Here is a 19,812-nt window from a genome sequence, read left to right as displayed (position 1 = left end):
GAAATTATAATCCCACTTTACTTTAGCAGCCAGTGACAAGTGATCTGATATAGTCCCATTTTCTTTATGTTTGTTTGTTATTTTTAAGGAAGAAAGAATTTAATAATTATGATGCAATAACATAAATCTTGAAGCTGTATCAGGAAAGTTGATGATCCTAGAGATGGAGAAATTCCTCTTTTCTCCATCTCAGAAGAGGAGACGTGAAGAGGGGCATTCCCAGTCAACTCCAATAAAAGCTGAAAAGAATTCAGTGAGAATTTACAAATGTTATAAAAGATAAGGAGAAAATTTATCACTTGACACTAGGGTTAGTTCGGATATCAATAATTTTACTATCCGGATAACGGATATATCCGTATATTTGGAATTTATCTAACCGGTTAACCGGATAATAACTGCTAAGTGAGACAATCGATTTCACGAGGTTTGCATGGAAAATGGATTGTAAAATCATTACACAGTTTTATTGTAGATCTATGTACACGCGCAGTACGAGCGAATACGAGAAAAATCACGCAAATTTAATGTTCACTGCTTCTGCAACGCCCTCCTTATAAACCTCAATGCATCAATTGTGGAATCTTGTAGATGGGACCGGAGTTTTTTAGTAGCCTCAAACTGGATTATCACTTTTGAAACGTTTAAATTCCATCTCTTAAATTTAGTCACTTCAAACTAGGTTGTAGTCAAAGCTTTTCAACTGACACTTCACAGACTTTACCTTGCCATGAGAATGCAGTCTTCTATTAAAAGAATCATTCATTATGCTTTCTTTGTGACGTGTTAGTAAATTTCACTCGTGCATTTTACGAGTACCGTAGTTGAAAGTATAGCCGGTTAACCGGCAGAATTATATCCGGATATCAGATAGAAAAAAAACCTGCGGTTATTTGGTTAACCGTTATCCGGATAATCCAACCCTACTTGACACCAACACACAGTTGCATTATGATGTGGTTGATAATGACGACATAATACACGAAGGGAGAATAAATAGTTTCATTGTGTGTGGAAGCTTAAGTAGTTGCTCTGGAACCCACCAAGTGTCAAGTTTAATTTGTGTTCAAACTTTTGCTCAGGCCTCACCTCCATTTAAAAGATGTCTATTGTTCGGACGTGCGGACAGCAGCAATATGGAGCTGAAGAATGCTGATATGGAGTCGACCAATCATACAGGTTGAATCCTTTGCACATCTACGTCAATTCTTCTTGCTCCTGTTGCTTCTTAATTTGAAATTTTTGCCTTAAAATAGGGTTGTTCATTTTTCCTTTTAGGGAAGAGTAAACTCAGCACAGACATCTTAAATGAAAGCGGAGATCTTTTTCCCGACGATGACTTTGATAATATTTTATCTTCTCTTCCTGATGAAGTTATGTCCGGGAGTCAACCGTTGCCGGGGGAAACTGCTTCAAGCCAATCAGCATCATCAGACAAAGTATATATTAAGTTTTTAAGCATTTAAAGAGTGAAATTGATATTTGCAAATCATTATTAACTTAGTAAATTTGGGACGGACTTAGCAAAACTTTGAATTACACATATTTATAATTTTCTACTTCGTGTTGCAACATATGTGAATAACTAATTATATATCATCTTTATTATTGTAACTAGCGCAAATGTAAGCCCCAGTTTTGTGTAAATTTCTTAAATTAAACAAAGATTTGTCAAATATTTTTAAGATAATTGAAGCTGACCAACTTCCCGACCACGTCCTGGAGAGCATCTTCTCATGCCTTCCAGCGGTCGATTTTTGTCAATCCTGCTCCGTTTGCAAAAGATGGAACTCCATAATATCCCACGACCAGGTTTGTTAGCATTGCAATGACTTGATTGCAGAGATGACGTTTTGAACGACATGAGATGACATTCTCATGGTTTTAGCAAATTTCTGAGCTTGTTTTAAGAGTTGGTGCCAATTTGTAAATAAAGTTGTATTGTAAAGTATTTTTGAAGTAATGTTGTGGAATCCATTTGACGTCGTGTTGATGCGATGATCACAACTTGAAGTAAACATTTTGCAGCAACAAACATTGCCATATTTTTTTTTGATTTACTTTCAGTTCATGCCTTGGAAGAAGTCGTACAACTTAATCCGCATCAAACAAGATGATGATGAACTCTGCAACAAACTTTCTATGCTTCAATCTGCTGATGGTCCGGATGAGGTTACGATGCCGGTGGTAACGCTGGTGCGGTGAGTTTTGCCCGCATATGTGTGGGGCTTCCCCATGCTAACCACATCATTTGCTGATGTCTCCGTTCTTTAGCTGATCAGTCGCTATTATTACATCAGAACCATGTCACGATGGAGGCCAATCACATTGCGTGAAGACGAGCGTGTTCAGCTTGCCGGGCTCCTTATCAAGCACAGACTCCATGATCTCGCTCATGAAATGACCGAGAAGAGAATTTCTGGAAACTCATCTACAGTGAGTTGATTCACGTGATTCAGTAGATTCACGCTGATATCAAGAAACATTTGCAAACCCACTACAACAACATCTTGTCTCTGACATCACAATAGAGCAAAGATGGATTGTGTTCCAGTGATACTGACGATGACGGTGTCAATCATTTTGTGTTTGATCCATCACTCATAAACAGTCTCATTTTGCTCCTTATCATGTTGTTTGCAATACAGTCAGATCTCGTTAATCCGGACCACTTTGTTTCATCATAAAATGTCGGTTTAGCGGGGTATCCGGATTATCGGAAAGCGAAAAATCAATCAATCTTGCAAATGTAGCACGGTGTTCAAAAAGCTGTATACACCTTACTCCAATTCAAAGAATGCGTATGTGTAGGAGTTTAAAGAGTGAAACTGCAATATTATTATGCGTAGATAATCGGCTATTCTGTTCGTCAACAAACTACTGTGTCTAGGACAATCTAAAACAGGGTTTGGATTAACGAGGTCTCACTGTACTTTGGTTTTCCAAGTCTGTTTCGGCGTAAGTAATAATTATGGAGTCTCGCACGACGTCATGTTCTATTTAAGATTCATTTTGCTTAAGGTTAAAGTTCATTTCATCAGCAGATGAACGATGATTATTTGTGGATGGTGGCATCCAGCATCGTTCTCCTCTCCCCCGACGTGTCATCCATCGTCGTTCTTCAAAAGTTGCTCCTCAAAGTCTTCCAACTTCCTCTTGTCCTCGACTTCTTCTATTCTCTTGCCACCTACGCATGGGTCCTCTACAAGGAGGATTATCTTAGCCAAACGTGAGATGTTCTCCTACTTTATTGGATGAGTTGTTTAAAAATGACTGAGATGATTAATAATATAATTAATGTTAATCGGCCACCACCAGCTGAAACGAACCTAATATTGGGAATTGGCAGGAACTTGTAAAAGTGCTGATTTGTATTTTTCCTTTGCAGACATCACTACCGAATATTCTGTAGCATTTCCAACGTTGAGAATTCATCAAAGCCACTTCCACTGGAAAGGTAGTTTTCCTTTGATCTTTCTACAACAAACACACCCATTGTTGCATCATAACGCCCTCCTGTGTTGTCCATTTGGTCTGCAGAACGGAGGAGAAATCTCTTTGTACATCGAAGAAGAGTTTAACCCACGAGCAGAGGAGAGTGATCAATCACAAGTTCGAGAAGGGACAGAAAGTCCGAGTGATGGCGTACGCTGGCACTGGAAAGACGACCACCCTCGCGGAATGTGTACGAACTCACCCCGATCTTCATTTTCTCTATACATCTTTCAACAAGTACAGTGCTTCGATTATTTCTAAAGCTTCTTAATGATTGGAGTTTGTGCTTCTTGTCTTTATAATCTCATCCACCTGGTGGTGCAGACTGTGATGCTTCGATTAATATGAACTATTGGCTTGGGCAGTCGGTGCTTGACCGTTTGGTTGGTCAAAAAGGTTCCCAGCTCAAATAAGGTTTTCATTTTTGATGTGAAACTTGGCAACCAGACCCTCCTCGCTTTAAATTACTAATTGTGCATCTTTTTATCAAATTTTAAAATATGACCATTAATTTATTGTTCTGATTCCAATGAGATTCAGTCAGTTTAAAACATTTGTTGATTAAATCCCCAAAATGTCACCTAAGTTGAGTTTTTCTTTTATCAGCATCGATTGACGATGTTGCAAAAGTAATTTGTTACATCAGGGAGAATTACGGCACTGAAAATGTAGCGTGGCGCAGTGATTTGGTGCGATTGTATCGTGGTACATCCCACCTCTGATGTGCAACGACTGAAGCAGTTGTGGGGTCTTAACGACTGATTTCGTGTAAACTTTGTGTGATTTCTATTCAGAGCTGTCGTAGATCAAGGCAGAAATGTGTTTCGCGCCGCGAACAACGTCAAATGTTACACGATGCATAGTATGGCTTACAGAGCTATGAGGATGCAGGAGTAAGTATGCATCGTCTCATCTTTATTTTCATCATTTGTTGAATCTGTTCTACCAATCACCGCGAATATGCTCTTTCATATGTGAACTTTGCATGAAAATCGCAGTAAATGTTAGTTGTTGGTATATTTGCGTTCATCTTGACAGACATCGACACAAACTTGGCCGCGGCTCTCTGCGTGCCCGACACATTAGGGAGAAGCTGGGGCTTGAAAGTGACACACGAACCGCGAATCTCGTAAAACGAACCTTCCTCAAATTTGTCGCCTCCAGTGCGAGTGGAATCAAGCTCCAGCACGTCCCGGCATTCGAGAGAGTCCATGATGATGCGCTGGGCATGAAGTCTGAGCCCGTGGAGGAGGATCGGAGGCGGGTGAGGAAGATATCACATTGCATCGAATGAATTGCAGCTTCTCACCAGGTCCACTGAACAGGAGCAAGCGTCGTTAATGTCGTGCCCAAGGACATTACAACAGTAGCGCCACTGTGTATGGAACACGGGTTGCATTTTTATGACACGAGCACTTTAAACACTCGGTTACAGAGCTGACGTGTCGTGATCAGTAATAATGCAGCAGAATTAGAATTTTCACGACAACAGCATTGCATTGAGCACTGTATGAATGCTTGCATCTGAACACATATAAGGATGAAACTCACCACAACGATCTTCAACAAACTTTCTTCTTTACAGTGGGTCCTGGACCTTACCAAGCTCTTCTGGAGGAAGACAAGTGACCTGAGCAACAAAGAATGGACGATGATCGACGATTGTAAGTCCATCGTCGTTTCACGCCACTACAGCGACCACATACGGAGTTGTCACACTTAGATGTCTGTTATTTTAAAGGTTACCTCAAGCAGTGGCAGCTTTCTGAGCCGGAGATCCTCGGTTATGACGTCATACTGCTGGACGAGGCGCAGGATTGCACCGAGTGCATGCGAGACCTCCTCATCAGGCAGCTCCCTCACGCTGCTCTCGTCTTTGTCGGCGACACGCATCAACAAATTTATGGATTTCGTCGAGCGTACGACGCCCTCCTTGCAATCCCGCCCACGCACAGCTACTACCTTACCCAGGTGCATCTCGATGCATTTTGTTAAGTTTTATTGGTCGGATTTTTTCTGATTCTTCGGCGTCTCTTTCTTTTAAGAGTTTCCGCTTTGGACAAGAAATAGCCCAAGTCGCTGACTGCATTTTGCGGGAATTAAAGTTCAACAATCAAGCTGGAAACACTGCTGGTGTGTCTGAGAAAACACTTCTCGGGGTTGGAAACCCTGGTAAGGTTCATGATTGCCAGATGTTGCAACAGCGAAGCTCATTCCTAACTTTCCCATCTCAGGTTCAGTCCACGGGGTGGAGGTAGGGAGCCAGAAAGCGATTTTATGTCGGAAGAACGTCGGAGTGATCCAGACTCTGTGGAAGTTGCTCAGCGAGAACGAGGACGGAAAGAAGATCGCGCTGGTTGGAGGATCGGAGAAACTTGGTCTCGGACTCGTCATGGATCTCTATGCTCTCTCGCTTCCTCAAAAGGAGAGAAGAGTAAGTCGCTTCCTTATTTTTATCTTGTCTTCTCTGGACTATGTTCATCATGTTTATTTGTCTAAGTCATAAACTGGGGACACTTGTACAACAATGTGCATTATGACATCACAATGATTGCAATGATGGGCGTATCATAAAATATGAATTAATGGCGACACAAACAGTTGTGGCCAATTAGCTGCAAAACTTCTTCTGACCAAAGCATAATATAAATATTTAGTAATGAAGTTGCAAATTGACAAAAAGTTCATAACCAATGACCAATATTGAACTTTCTTCTGCTACGATGCTGTCACTTGCAGCCTTTGCTTTCTCTAATAGAAAAACATCTTTGTATAACGCAACTACAGGGATAGCTTCTGCACGATTAGAGGCTGATCAGGCCAGCTTGTATGATATGCTTGGCACTCAGCAGTTTGGTTGCTAATATCTTGTTAAAATAATTTCCAGAACAGGCTTCTTTTCTTTGCATAGGAACAAGGCTTGACTATTCGAAGTCGTTTTGTCCGACAATTTCCAAGTTTGAAAGCGCTGGCAAAAGACGCCGACGAGTGCGATGACACCGAGATGCTGACGAAGCTCGAAATTGTTCGCGTTCTTGGCGATCAACTTCCTCAAGTCGTAGCTGCACTCAAGGTATTCTTTCACTGTTATTTAGTCGAGGGTTCCCCAATATTTTATCCCGCACCGCTTTTTAATTTCAAATAATCATGCGACCCATCATTGAACATGATATACTTGGGCCAGAGTAGAAGACGACCTACTGTGTTAAACAATAGACATCATCTTGCGAGCTCTCGTAATATGTTTATTTTCTTTTAAGAGTTTTTGCTTCACAAATTTCTTTTTTTTATTGTGTCGTAATGGCCGTAGCTTGACTAAAACTAAGATCTGTATTTTCACATTGTGTGGTATGAACTAGCCCTAGCGCATCGTGTAATTTGGACTGGTTCAGAAAACTTACTGCTGTGGTCAAATGTTTGGTCGCATAAAGACAAACCTTGTTGTGAATGATTTGGTTCTTGTTCAAATCTCAATCTTCAGTGTTTTCCAGTTCATTTTTCCTTGATGGTTCAAGTTATAACACTACAGAGCAGAGTGACCAGGTGTTTCATAGTTCACAGGTTTATTGCAAACATGGCTGATAAAAGCGAGCATAGGAGGTTTACAACGAGAAAGAAATCACAATCACTGAAAACATCTGACGACGAAAAGCGTGATAGTAATCATGGCGCGCCATAATGCGTTGCTTTGCACACAGCATGTCCGGCGCTAGATGGAGCACCGGAGCGGGGTAACTTGAGGAGCAGCAGATGACGTGGTTATAATTTGTTGGAGAAAACTTGCCCTTGAGCGATCATCGCGTCTGCCACTTTCTTGAAACCCGCAGCGTTTGCCCCCAGTTGGAAATCTCCTGCGGTCAAAATATGTTGTGGTTGACAATTCTTGGCACAGAACAGATTAATGAATAAACCTTATATAATTAAACAGTGTTTGCACAATAGAAATCATATAACCTGCGTGGCCGAGGTCTGCAGCGGTGTCTCTGCACGTGGTGTAGATGTTCTTCATGATGCCCTTCAGTTTCTCGTCGACCTCCTCCCTGGTCCAATGAACACGTCCTGAGTTTTGCGCCATCTCCAATCCAGACACCGCAACACCGCCTGCATTCGCCGCCTGTGACATCACAATAATGGCGGTCGTTATACAATGCTCGTCCCTGCAATGTCCAACACACGTCGTCGCCGAGGTGTCATGGTACCTTGGCCGGGAAGTAGATGACTTTGTTTTTCTTGAATATGTCGATGGCGTCGTTGTTGGAGGGCATGTTGGCCCCCTCAAACACGTATTTGCACCCCCCTCTCACTAGGTTCTTCGCATCGTCGAGTTCAATCTCGTTCTGAGTCGCGCTTGGAAGGGCGATGTCACACTTGATCGCCCACGGCCTCTTGCCTTCGAAGTATCTGAAAATTTTCATTTCGTTCAGAAATTTGATCCCATTCGTGCTGAGCTGTTCCAGTTCAGTGCTTCAATTTACACTTTGCGCTACTTGGTTTATGACGAAACAATGCTCACTGTGCTGTCTTAGACACTTCCAGATATTCCTTGCATCTTCCGCGTCTGTCCTTGATGGCAATCAGCTGCTTCAGTTTGGCAGCATCGAATCCTTTCGGCTGCAACGAGCGTGAAAATCGTCACAATCAGTCATTTGTGTCGTCACTTCCGCATGACTCACCTCGTATATGGTTCCTGCCGAGTCGCTGAACGTGAGCACGATTCCGCCGAGTTCGTTGCACTTTTCCGCCGCGAACTGCGCGACATTTCCCGATCCAGAGATGGTGATCTTCTTCCCAGCTATGCTCTCCTTTCTGTCTTTCATCGCGAAATCGAGCGCATAGACGAGCCCGTACCCTGTCCACCGACATTTCACGTTATAAAGGGTTGTCCCGGGGTAAGGGCGAATACCGGTCAACGTCACCCACCTGTCGCCTCTGGTCTGATGAGAGAACCGCCCCAGCCCCAGCCCTTCCCGGTCAGGACCCCGGAGTGGAAGTTGGTGATCCTCTTGTACTGCCCGAACATGAACCCGATCTCGCGGCCCCCGACCCCGATGTCCCCTGCTGGCACGTCGGTGTCCTGCGGCAGGTTTTAAGCACTGCTGTTCATATGTCACTTGGAATGGAGTATACAGGGTGGCCGCAGTGATTTCGTTTGCCTAAATTATGTCGTCACAATGACTTTTGTTCGTCATACTCACCGGGCCGATGTGCTTGAAGAGCTCTGTCATGAAGCTCTGGCAAAACCTCAGCACTTCACTGTCCGTCTTTCCCTTGGGGTCGAAGTCCGAGCCCCCTTTGCCGCCCCCCATGGGGAGGGTCGTGAGCGCGTTCTTGAAGATTTGTTCGAAGCCGAGGAACTTGATGATCGAGAGATTCACCGTCGGATGGAAACGCTGCGACAAAAATTTAATAATGACGTCGGACTTTGTGACGTAGTTTCATCTGCTGCCGCTCAATTGTCCATGTTTTTAGGAATTGACACGTTATGATTCACCATCCGCATTGTGCGTTGTCGTGACGTCGAAATGTTGTTGTTTTTACGATCGAGGTCAAAGTTCCACCGGCCCACAACTTATATCGGCTTTATTACGTCATCGCTAAACAAACGTTTCAGTCTAGTAAACAATGACGATTGTTTGCGATTACCGCGCCATTGTTTTCGACCAATCAAAAACGAGACTGATAGATCGGTTGCAAATTAACTGCTGAGCGAGCGTTCGTTGAAAATCAGTTTCAGCATTTTCCAAGGATTTTCATGACATTCAAATACATGTACTAGGCGGTCGGTGCGACTCGAATCGCAGTCGAGTCAACTCACTCCAAGTATGGTGTCGGTGACAGCAATCAACCGCGACTTGAGGCCACAGGTCGAACCTTGCACCGCCACGTTTTGGCTTAATAAACAGACCCCAGATTCATAAACTCATTATGACGTCACTGAATCGATAATAGGTAGGGCGATCGATAATAACGTCACAACTCACCAGTCCTCCCTTGTATGGTCCAATTGCTTGGTTGAACTGGACCCTGAACCCCCTGTTCACCTGCATGTTGCCCTGGAAACAACAATACGTGATTATGACGTGTGAAACGACGCCCTGTTACGTCGCAGTATCCTCACTTGGTCATCCTGCCAGGGGATGCGGAACTGGATCGCGCGCTCGGGTTCCAAGATCGCTTCAAGGACGCTCAAATATTTCGGATACCGGTCGAACAATGGCCGCAGTGACGTCAGCACCTCGTCGACCGCCTAAAATAAAAATTTTATGAAAAATGACAAAAAAGAATTCGTCCAATTGACAACGACTGGGCCTTTGTATGGTCATAATTGTACAATAATATGAAATGTTGACCGTGTAATTTCGAAGCCCAGGTGATGCTCAAATTTGAAGCTGGGGTAGTTAAGATGTTTACAATTACTGCCACTTACTTGAAGGAATTCCGCCTGGTTCGGGTCTCTCGCTCTGCATTTAGCCTGGACGTCTTCCAAAGTTGCCATGATGTTATTTCCACTATAACCGCCTAGCTGCCTACACAGAGCAGGAAAATACATTCAAAAATATGAAATTAGTACTTGATAAAAAAACGATTGTGACGACATAACAAGCTTTATGACGTCATTGTGGAAGTCAACAATGGCAGCACATGTCCAAACTGCTCACTATATTCAGCAAAACCTGGACTTAAATAAACAAATAACTTCTTCGCGTGCCACGTGCTTCTATTGCTGCCAGCGAAATAGAGTACCGGTACTTTTCTATGATGTCACTATTCAGAATATCACGCGTTACACTCGTGGTAGTGACCGTGGCAGGTTCGTGTTGTGGAAGCTTTCCAACATCAAGGGAATTCTCTGCATCTTGTCTTGTTTATGGCTACGGTGGTCTGTGATGCAATTATAAGTAACAATGTGAGCTGCCTCAGACTAAGCCGGCTTAATTGCTTGTCCACTTCACAGGCTGGCTATGTGGACCAGTCATCTCATCGCGCTTACTATGCTGCTAGTTGTTGCAGAGTCATACTGACCGCCTGTGTTGAACATGTGGGCGTGCTTCGTTGTTAATTGGCTGCTTATTATCACGCAATCAATGACGACGAATTTCTCACCATTCTCAGCCGTGAGTAAATAATTATGACGTTGCATCGATTAAAATCTGTCAAATTCTCGATGAAAATCTGCTGCTGGTTTAGTTTTGTGAATCATTTCACCTGTTTCATCATCTAAAATTACACCATTATGACGTCAAATTAAAACACGTTTTCAAACAACAACGATTACGTTGTAGATACGCTGCACCCAGCTCTAACTAGGCCACAATACTTGGCGTGATGACGTCAGATCGTTGTATATTGGCGTCATAAATGATTAATAACTGGTGAAAGGCGTTTTGACACAACATGACAATTTATTTGAATCAGTTCATGTCGTGAACGTGCTCGTCTGCTGGTTGTTGCAGGCTTCAGAGTAATGCTTCGGGCGTTGCACGTCCAAGCTGTCCTGTCCGGCTTTCTACGAAGTTCTCCGTAATTTGGTCACAACACTTCACAACATTTTGATTTGAAATGCTTCCTGAGATGTCCACGTCACACAAAACTTTTCTCTTTTTATTCTCTTTATTATTTACCGGTCGCTTTGTTGTTTCATTTTACTCTTCATGGCCGCCGCTTACTGAGTTTCTTGGGCTTTACACCTCGCTGTGGTGTGGAGATTCCACTTCACTCGTGTGCACACAACACGTACACCATTGTGACCTCATATGCACTGTTACCTTCTAACGTGTTCGTCTGTTGGGAGATCTTATGGCTCTGTCTGGCTGCCTTGTGCGGCTGAATTAGTCATGTTTGTGCACCGCACACGCCTTTCAAGTCTTTCCACGAACTGGTCGAGTGTTGAAGCAATAGGACGCGAACCCTCATCATCCTGTCCCTGGATATCTTCCACCTAGCGTTGATATTTTATATCAAAGTTGTCCACTGCAGGCGCTCTCAAGCCCTGCTCCCACACAGCCGCTCAATAAAATTTAACAGTGACAGTATCAGATAAGGGTCGGTTTAACAAACTCTTTGACTGAGTGGTAAACATTAATACAAGCGCGCTCAATTTCAAAGAAATTTGTCAGCAAGAACACTGAACAAAAAATTTACAACTAAAGCAATTTTAACCTGTAATATGTCGCTAATTTATAATATCTTATGACGTCACAAGGTAAAACGAACAGGCTTGCCAGCTGGTGTTCGTCCGATAAAGAGCTGGGTAAAGAAGGTTACCTCATGCGTTAAGATGATTAAGTTACAGGCCGCCGCATTATTGGAGGCATGAATGAGCTTTCCTGGAAGGCGCCGTGTTAAACAAGAATTGGGAAGTCGTTTTCCCGTTATGTTGTTCGCTTTACTTACTCTGACGCATGACCATGGAATGCGCGGTGAATCGAAGCAGAAATAACCTGGAAGAACGCGGGAAACATTTAATGAAGTTTTCTGTTCAAAATGCAAATTTTTCTCGAGACGTTTGCCAGTTATCTTCGTCACGTGCTGCTTTACGTGCAAAATTTCAGTTAAATTTAAAAATATACTGAAAATAAATATGCTGGAACGTACTATTTTAAGTTAATCGCAAAAACTGACTGTCTTTCTACTTATTCTACTTGTCTATATAAGGACCTAATTACGTCTTATTATGACAAAACAAAGCTGTTGTTCTAAGTTAAGAATATCCCAGAAATAGTTGGTCCCCCCCATCATGTCGCTATATGCAGTATGTCCAATTGTCATGGAATGGATCCCACTGTGAAAGCATCCCACGCAAATAAGATTATTCGTCACAATGATCCATTATGACAAATGAGCCTCTACTGGGAATATGGAAAGAGGAAGTTGTTTAACCAGAAGTGCCAGCGGCAATGAGCGCTGTCTCGGTTCCAAGAATCTTCTGATTACGCCACAAAGTGGAGAATTTTGTTCCTGTTGTTTCAGACTTGATCGCATTCATGGCGAAGACTTCTCGCGGAATTTTGGTTATTTCTTGTCATGCTCCGTGCAGTGAATTCACCGCTCTAGATTATATTTCTCGTGGAATTCTTGAAGTTTCGTTTAAGTTGTTTCGGTATTTGAGTAGTTAGGTTGGCCAGCATTTAAACTCGATGGAATGACGTCATTCAGGGTCAATTTGTGTGTCCAACGTTTTGAGCGAATTTTGCAACTTTCGTAAAACGTCTTTGTACTTATTCGATTTTTCTTAGGAGCTCTTCATTGGCGTTGCTCCACAGCGTGGACTGGTGGCGTTAAAGTGCAGTGTAAACGATTACGAGATGGCGCTGTCGTGTTGTTTCTTCAGCGTAAAAGGCGCGAGTATGGCCAAGTTCGTCTTAACCTTCCCATTGACCTGCCCATTCGTTTAGGGAAGCACCGGGAGAGCTATGACGTATGACGAGCTTTGAAAAGGTAGTAATTCGATTTCAGGCGCGTCTTTGGGCTGTATGCGTCAACTACGGGTTATATAAGTTGCTCTGTGCCAGGGAGAACCTGTTTAAACGCTGCATTCACAGTTTAAATGAAATCTCACTGCTTGTCATGGCAACAACAGACGAAGAATGCGGCCATAAATGTTGGTTAGAATGCGTCATAGCGTGCGTACAACTCTGAAACATTCAGCGAGTCTCTGCTCTAATCGTTGAATTTAGTTTGCTGTCGTGATGAGGTTAAATCGATGTTTTTGAACCGACGCGAAACCCAAAACAGATCACGTTCAAACAAACCGCTTTTGACGTCACTGAGGCATGCATAATCGCTCATTGTGCGGAAATTTTGCAAATATTTACTGCAGAGTTCTTAAAGAAATGGCAGCACTTTGAAGTGCCGACGAGTTCCACCGCAGGGGCCTGTGCTTCTGTGTTTGACCTGCTGCCAGCAAGAGTAGATTGGGGTGGATATCCCATGCAACCTACGCAACTAACCCGCCGCTGGATCTGGATGTTATCTGGATTCAAGACCAAGCCAACATCTTTCAATATCTCTTAGAAACCCGACTAATTATAACTTTTATCCACTGCTTTGGTCTTTTCTTAACTTGTATGTTATTTATTGCTTAATTACGTCATATATAGGTAATTACGAGATCTTACCTTGTGAAGATGATGACGTCACGGTGTCGGCATCTCTGAATGTTTCCTCCGGGAAGTCGCTTTATGACGTTGCAGAAAGATCTTGTCCACGACATCACTTGATGACGTCAGTTTGTAACTTATTTCTGCTCTTTCATTCAAAATTCTGATCCCTGCAATTTGAGGTCTGCATTCAGCTTTGACAATTCTTCTCTAAACCTCCCAGTTCATTGCAGCCGAGAAATTGGCCTTGAGCAATATCTTGTAATAATCTTAACTTGAGGTTGAAGGGATCTTCTCACACGCCGACTCAAAAGTCTTTTAACTGGGTCACGTTTCTTGATTTAAATGATCGTGATTGGTTGGTTGTGGGGGCGTTACTTTGCATATATTATGCTCATCTGTCTCTGTTCCTCGTCACAATCCACATTATCACGTCGTAGCTGCATGTCTGCACTTGCTTCAAATTGCCTTGTGATGTCATAATGGTTCCTTCTGCTTATTGTTAACTACCACTAGTTTCGGTTCAACAAAGCTCTTGGATGTGGTCGGTCGGAACTTTTCAAATATTTGCCGCTCATTATACTACCGAGGACTTCAAATAACTTCATTCGAGTCAAGTTCGCGTCGCTATCAACGCTATCAACTTTGCCTTTCCTTTTAATTGCTTTTAAATTAGCTATGTCTAGTCTCTTTCGCCGGAAGTAATCGCTTTTTGGCCTTCCACCAAAAATTAAAGCCATTTTGACGTGATTTTACGCAAATTTGACAGCCAAACACTCATTTATGACTTCATAATCGGATTTTTCTTGCGCTGTTTTTTACAACCCACCTCGCCTGTGTATAGCCCTCTATATCGCATATATGCATCGGGCTGCAGGCTACATGCACGTGTGATGCTCTAGCGCGGTTTCCCGCAATCACAACTTTGATTTATGTTCTCGGTGCGATCAATTCACATGTTCAAGACAATCCCGTTCGATTGATTTCTTGAAACTGACAAAATATTTTATAGGGCCTCCCGCTGTCGATAGAGGGCGCTGACATCGTGGTGAGCACAGTGCACAAGGCGAAGGGACTCGAGTTCGACACCGTCGTCATTGCGGAAGACCTCGGCAAATGCTTCAAGAACGCGAGTCAAGGTGGTAAGCTCGGGTTATATCGTGGGGAATCCCCCGGTCGCAATGACGTAATTCTAACACGGAAGTAAGTAAGAGTAATCTCAAATTTGATTGGTTGTTAGCTCCCGGACAAGTGAACTTCTTCCACAAAGAGGAGGCGAACCTGTTGTACGTGGCCGCGACCCGAGCCCGGAAGTCTCTCGTCATGTCGCCCACTCTATGCTCTGTCTTGCGTCGTTCAAAGGTTTGTGGTGACGTCATAATTACTCAAAAGAGCTGTTGTAGTTGACACATCGCTGTACAGGTAGATTTGTGTTTATATGTTTGGTTCAAGTGAAATTTCCAGGCTAGCTTTGAGGTTATACCAGTTGTCGCGGCTCCCAAGTACCAGTGATTGGTTTAAATCAGAGGTGACGAACCTGCGGCCCGCGGGCCGCATGCGGCCCGCCAAACAATTTTGTGCGGCCCACCAAACGATTTGACAAACGCCCATACATGCAAGGCATATAGGACTTATAGGAAATTCCTATAAGTATATTCCTATATTGTATATAAGTATATATAAGTATATTCCTATATTCCATATAGGGTTGCCATACCGTCCGGAAAATTCCGGACATGTCCGGAATTTAGGGTTAAATTTTGCGTCCGGGAGACCAGCAGTCTTGAACGAAGCGTCCGGTGAGACCAGCAGTCTTGAACTTTCTTTCACCTGTTTCTAATCTTTGCGCAATGCGATATCAAAAGCTGATAGCACAATTGAGTCGCAGCAGTATGTCTTCAATAGATTGCCGCACTCAATCGATGTATTTTTTGCGGCCGCGGGAGCAGCTAAAAATCTGCCAAATGAAGCGGTTGTGCTTGAATGCTAATTATTATGCAAAATGTTAAAAAAATTGTGCGGCCCGCTTGCTCAGCCGTAACTGACAAAGTGGCCCGCGTCATCGAATAGGTTCGTCACCCCTGGTTTAAATCATGATGCACGTTGGCAATGCACTTGTACTTGAAACTGACGTAGGACGACCCTGTATTCAGTCTTCGTAGGAACAAGAACGATGAATCCCACTTCGTTATTTTTTTATCTCCAGATCCGATTTTTCGAGCCAGGTTTTAAATCTTCTGACGACACAATCTGTTCCGTGTGCAAGAAAATGATTGAAACGAATTCTCGAATCATTTTCAAACTTCCCGCCATTCCTTACGTGAGTCTTCCCGCTCTTTTCACTTGCCATGACGTAATCTGGCCGAACTGACGTCTTGTTTGTGGCGTGTTGCAATCAAGGAGGCGTTGAAGGCCTGGCGTGGCTTTATTGAAATGCCACCTTTTGAATAATTTGAAGTTTGTTCCGCAGTTCATCTTATGTATAACGTAACGCTTTAAATTATGACGTAACAATCATTAAAAAAAACGCGAATGTTGTTTGAACTTTGCAGATGCAAGACGGTGGGGTCATCTGCCCCAATTGTGGGGTTGAAGTGGCCCCAGGGTGGGGTCACGTGCTCGGTGACTCGGATTAACTTGAACCTAACGACAAAGATGAGTTTGATGACGAAATAGTTCGTGAATGGGACGATTCTGACTCTGATGACCGATATCAGGACGGCAGTGTGTTTTTTCTCTTTGATTATGACGTCATTGTGTTTTTTATAACAAACAAGGCACTTCCAAATTTTCTTCATATTCTTTTTGTTGAGAGATTTTTCTTTAAATCATTTTACCGAGCATGTCGCCGTATTGATCAGCTTCTATTTGCGTCACCGCCTTATTCTATTATGACGTCAATATGCTCGACTATTTCTTGCTATTTTATGAAATAATTTTATTGAAGATCAATCGTTGTTCTGTTGAACCACGACCATCGAGGCGTTGTTTTGTCAACAATCATCATTTTATGGTGCTTTCATGTCCTGGTCACTTTCTCAAATATCTGGTCTTAATTCAGCACACGTGTTATATGACGTCATTTTTTCAAGATTTAACATTTTGTGAATTTCATTTAATTGAATCGCAGTGAGCTCGTGGTTTGTATTTCTAGGCAGTGATGAGATAATTGAAGTAAAATTTCTAGGTCGGGACATACCTCACTTGGCACTTAACAAAGCGACCTTCTATCAGATTAGAGTTTGTCGTTTAATTGTTATTTATTTATTTATTTCGAAGAAGTGTCCATTTCAATTCAAATTAGTTGGAAACCCTGCTTACATTCGACAACAAATGGCGCTTACGCGTGACGTCATCTGATTGGTTAGTTGGTTGGTTGGTCTGTAAGCCAGCCTCAACATATAAGCGATATTGCAATGCTGGACAAACCATGGATGACGGTGTAGAAAAGCTCCACTTTAATCTGTTCCATTTTGTTGCGATTGATGTCGCTACAATTTTAATCTATTTCGGTCATTATTTTTATTCTATATTGGCGGCGCCATCGTGTTCGCGTGACTTGGTTCGTGGTGACGTGCAGCCACATAAATCAGAAACAAGACAGTTGACATCTCAGGCGTTTGTGACATATCACGGAGCATTGTCTGCGACATAAGAATCGTTTTCGAATATTTCTGTTTTACCTAAGGAGGCTCCTACGTCGAGCAAGTGTTTGGCCGCCCCCGACATTGCGTGAAATATCGCGCTATTGTCTGGCTGTAGTTGTTCATGATATAACCTCAATGAAAAGAAATCTCAACCACAGAATGTGTGCAGAGATGTGCGTTGGTAGGTTGACCGGTGACCTTCGTAACAAAGTCATCCACGTTTTAAGGCTCAGGCTGAGTCGTTTGAAAGAAGTAACTTGAGTCAAGTGAATTGACATCTGAAACCAGACAAAACGCAAGAACACCGTCACACGTTGCTAGACTTTGATCGACTGAATTCCGTTCGTGTTGTTGCCTCACTATGAACGTTCGCAGGCACAAATGTGGTGAATAGTTTAGTTTTCAGGCGGAAACCAGCACACCGGATATGAATAAATACGACTGTTAACCGGCAACATCAGCTTACTTGCAAAAGTGTTAGGACGCAATCGCTACTGAAATCATTCTTCTCTAACAGCCAAGCTACCGTGTAATATTTAAAATAAAACGCTCTCAATTAAGTCGAATGCGATCGAAACAAGTCGTAATAATGCAACTGTCTATTGCACATCGTAGCAAGTAAGCACCTAGGTAAGTGAAATAGCTAAACAACCTTTGGTCTTTGTGTTTTGAGAAGCAACTTTCCAGTGGAAGTCGATCAAGATGGCAGACACGTCTAAGCAGGGTAAGACCGATTTCTGTTACACAGTTGTAGCCATGAGATAATCCTCACCAATAGCTCAAACCCGGGATGATTCTAATTCTTCTTCCACTGCATAAATGTTTACTCGAGAAAGTTTTGTTTTCAGACAACTTCTTCCAAGACAAGATAACTTCGATAAAATCAAAGCTGGAAAGTGGAAACACTGATGACGTCGACAAGGAATGTCAACAACTCGTTGCTACTTCTACCAAAAAGAGCTGCGCTGATTGTGACGTAGTTGTTCAAGACGTCATAAAAATCGGTAATTCGCTGGTTGAGAAAAAGCAGCTTTCGACGTCACTGTCGCTGATGAAATGGGCGATCAACCTGTGTGAGAATATCTCCGGTGCTGAACTCAAGTTGAAGATGTTGGTTGGTTGTGGCGAGGTCGTTGCAAAGGTTGGTGAAGAGTTTCTTATGAACAACTTGATAGACCAAATCAAAGATCAAGTCTTCCCAATCCAGCTGGACCTCTATACGACCGAATAAAAGCTGTTAAGAGCTCGGATCTTAAACTGAAGGCGGCGATGGAATGCGAGGGGGCTTGTTACTTGGGTGCTTGCCATTGTTACGTCGAAAATAGCGAAGCAGATCTAGAATTCCTGGAGTTGGCCATAAGAGGAATGGATGCTCAGTTTGGAGATCAAGCGATTAAACGTAAAATCTATGCCATGACGTTTGGATCGCTCGCTTACATGAACCACATCAAGGGCAAGACCCAAGAAGCTGTGGATCAGGCCACGAAGGCATTGAACATGCTGCGGGGAGCCGAAGATTACGAGAACGAGAAGGAGAGAGATGAATGGTATTCCTTCGCCAACCAATTCTTGCAATTCGCGAACACTTCTTCCTAGTCATGAAAACAAGATTTATTCTAATAAAATAGAATTGCTTCTGCCTGAATATATGCGGAAATTTTTCAATGCATAAATCTTAACCAGCTTGGTCTTCGAAATTTAGCGTACGTTTGTTGCTTAATGCATAGAGTATATGGAATGTTGTGTTATCAAAATAATACACACAGATGCGGAATTCTCTGTCTTTCCATATCACGCCAAATTCAAAGCTGGTGATGTCACAATACGCCTTTATTCGTCATTACACGGTAACCTGTAGTTTGGTGTTTCGCTTTCATATACAGTGGATCTCGCAGCCCCATAAGGCATCAACGATATGTAGGAAGGTAAAGTATAGTCTTGCTAAAGCGAAATACAGCATAACGGAAGGCGGCAAATAGGGTCTTGTAGACAGCTGGGTTAGGTTATGGGCTAGGTTGTACTATAATCTGACATATAATCCACAATGGAAAGTGTAGCGCCTGTACACTGAACTTCTATATATATCCCTATCTAGGCCTACGCCACGTTTCCGTCCGCTTTGGCCAACAACGATCCCAACCCACCGCTCCACTGTTTGTTATTGCGTGAGCGCCCGTAAATATGGCTCAAAGCTGTTCAAATCTTTCCGAAGCGTTTTCACTGCTGGAGTGTTTTAAAAACTTTAGCCAATCTTTTTGTCCTCATGTTTTGCAGCGACTTTGTCGGACCATTCATCCAGTTCAGATGCTATGTCAAGGCAGAAGAGTTACCACGGGAGAGATTCAGAATTCTGTCACTGAGCTTGCTGACATCTTAATTGCAGATTCTTCCAGCCATTCGTCCAGGCCCATCCGAAGCCCAATCTAAAACAATGCAAAGTACAATTTTTCAATTTGAATTTGCTTCTAAACAAGCCCGGTCACCTCGCTGAGTTTTTGCATCAACCGAAATGTAGGATAAAAGGACTTAATGCAGTATTTTGAGCAAATTCTCGTATCTGGAATTCCCAC

General features: G+C 42.9%; 2 protein-coding genes across 4 annotated transcripts; one reads left to right on the top strand and one right to left on the bottom strand.

Annotated features, from left to right (window-relative positions):
* The first annotated feature begins 92 nt into the window (after positions 1–92).
* On the top strand, positions 93–19,016 carry LOC143461246 (F-box DNA helicase 1-like). 3 transcript variants are annotated; one of them, XM_076959085.1, is made up of 21 exons: positions 93–253; positions 1,083–1,179; positions 1,279–1,439; positions 1,687–1,812; positions 2,068–2,201; positions 2,301–2,436; positions 3,045–3,229; positions 3,389–3,457; positions 3,541–3,732; positions 4,290–4,388; positions 4,534–4,759; positions 5,081–5,159; positions 5,237–5,466; positions 5,541–5,667; positions 5,730–5,929; positions 6,407–6,568; positions 14,608–14,737; positions 14,836–14,957; positions 15,802–15,915; positions 16,148–17,966; positions 18,091–19,016. In XM_076959085.1, exons 1-20 carry the CDS (start codon positions 152–154, stop codon positions 16,229–16,231), a joined length of 2,775 nt encoding a protein of 924 aa, XP_076815200.1. In that variant the 5' UTR covers positions 93–151; the 3' UTR covers positions 16,232–17,966; positions 18,091–19,016. The 3 variants fall into 3 exon arrangements, with proteins under 3 accessions (XP_076815200.1, XP_076815199.1, XP_076815198.1); XM_076959084.1 differs by having other exon boundaries at positions 3,042–3,229; positions 14,608–14,734; XM_076959083.1 differs by having other exon boundaries at positions 3,042–3,229.
* On the bottom strand, positions 7,042–10,082 carry LOC143461247 (NADP-specific glutamate dehydrogenase-like). Its single transcript, XM_076959086.1, has 10 exons — positions 9,923–10,082; positions 9,614–9,742; positions 9,477–9,548; positions 8,691–8,885; positions 8,416–8,569; positions 8,169–8,344; positions 8,009–8,106; positions 7,695–7,896; positions 7,450–7,609; positions 7,042–7,346 (listed from the first exon to the last, which is right to left on the bottom strand). The coding sequence occupies exons 1-10, from the start codon at positions 10,043–10,045 to the stop codon at positions 7,255–7,257; spliced, it is 1,401 nt and encodes a 466-aa protein (XP_076815201.1). The 5' UTR covers positions 10,046–10,082; the 3' UTR covers positions 7,042–7,254.
* Positions 19,017–19,812: the final 796 nt, after the last annotated feature.

This window comes from Clavelina lepadiformis, chromosome 5 (assembly GCF_947623445.1).
Source record: "Clavelina lepadiformis chromosome 5, kaClaLepa1.1, whole genome shotgun sequence".
NCBI classification, from domain to species: domain Eukaryota; kingdom Metazoa; phylum Chordata; class Ascidiacea; order Aplousobranchia; family Clavelinidae; genus Clavelina; species Clavelina lepadiformis.
Note: the sequence above shows the minus strand (reverse complement) of the source record. Positions and strands in the feature narration are given on the sequence as shown.

Coding starts and splice junctions, on each gene's coding strand:
- LOC143461246 (XM_076959083.1), top strand. CDS start 152: ATGATCCTAGAGATGGAGAAATTCCTCTTTTCTCCATCTCAGAAGAGG. Junction 5,930..6,406: donor TTCCTCAAAAGGAGAGAAGA/GTAAGTCGCTTC, acceptor TTCTTTGCATAG/GAACAAGGCTTGACTATTCG. Junction 14,958..15,801: donor CTGTCTTGCGTCGTTCAAAG/GTTTGTGGTGAC, acceptor TTTTATCTCCAG/ATCCGATTTTTCGAGCCAGG.
- LOC143461247 (XM_076959086.1), bottom strand. CDS start 10,045: ATGTATTTTCCTGCTCTGTGTAGGCAGCTAGGCGGTTATAGTGGAAAT. Junction 9,743..9,922: donor ACCAGGCGGAATTCCTTCAA/GTAAGTGGCAGT, acceptor TTTTTATTTTAG/GCGGTCGACGAGGTGCTGAC. Junction 7,610..7,694: donor TCATCTACTTCCCGGCCAAG/GTACCATGACAC, acceptor GTGATGTCACAG/GCGGCGAATGCAGGCGGTGT.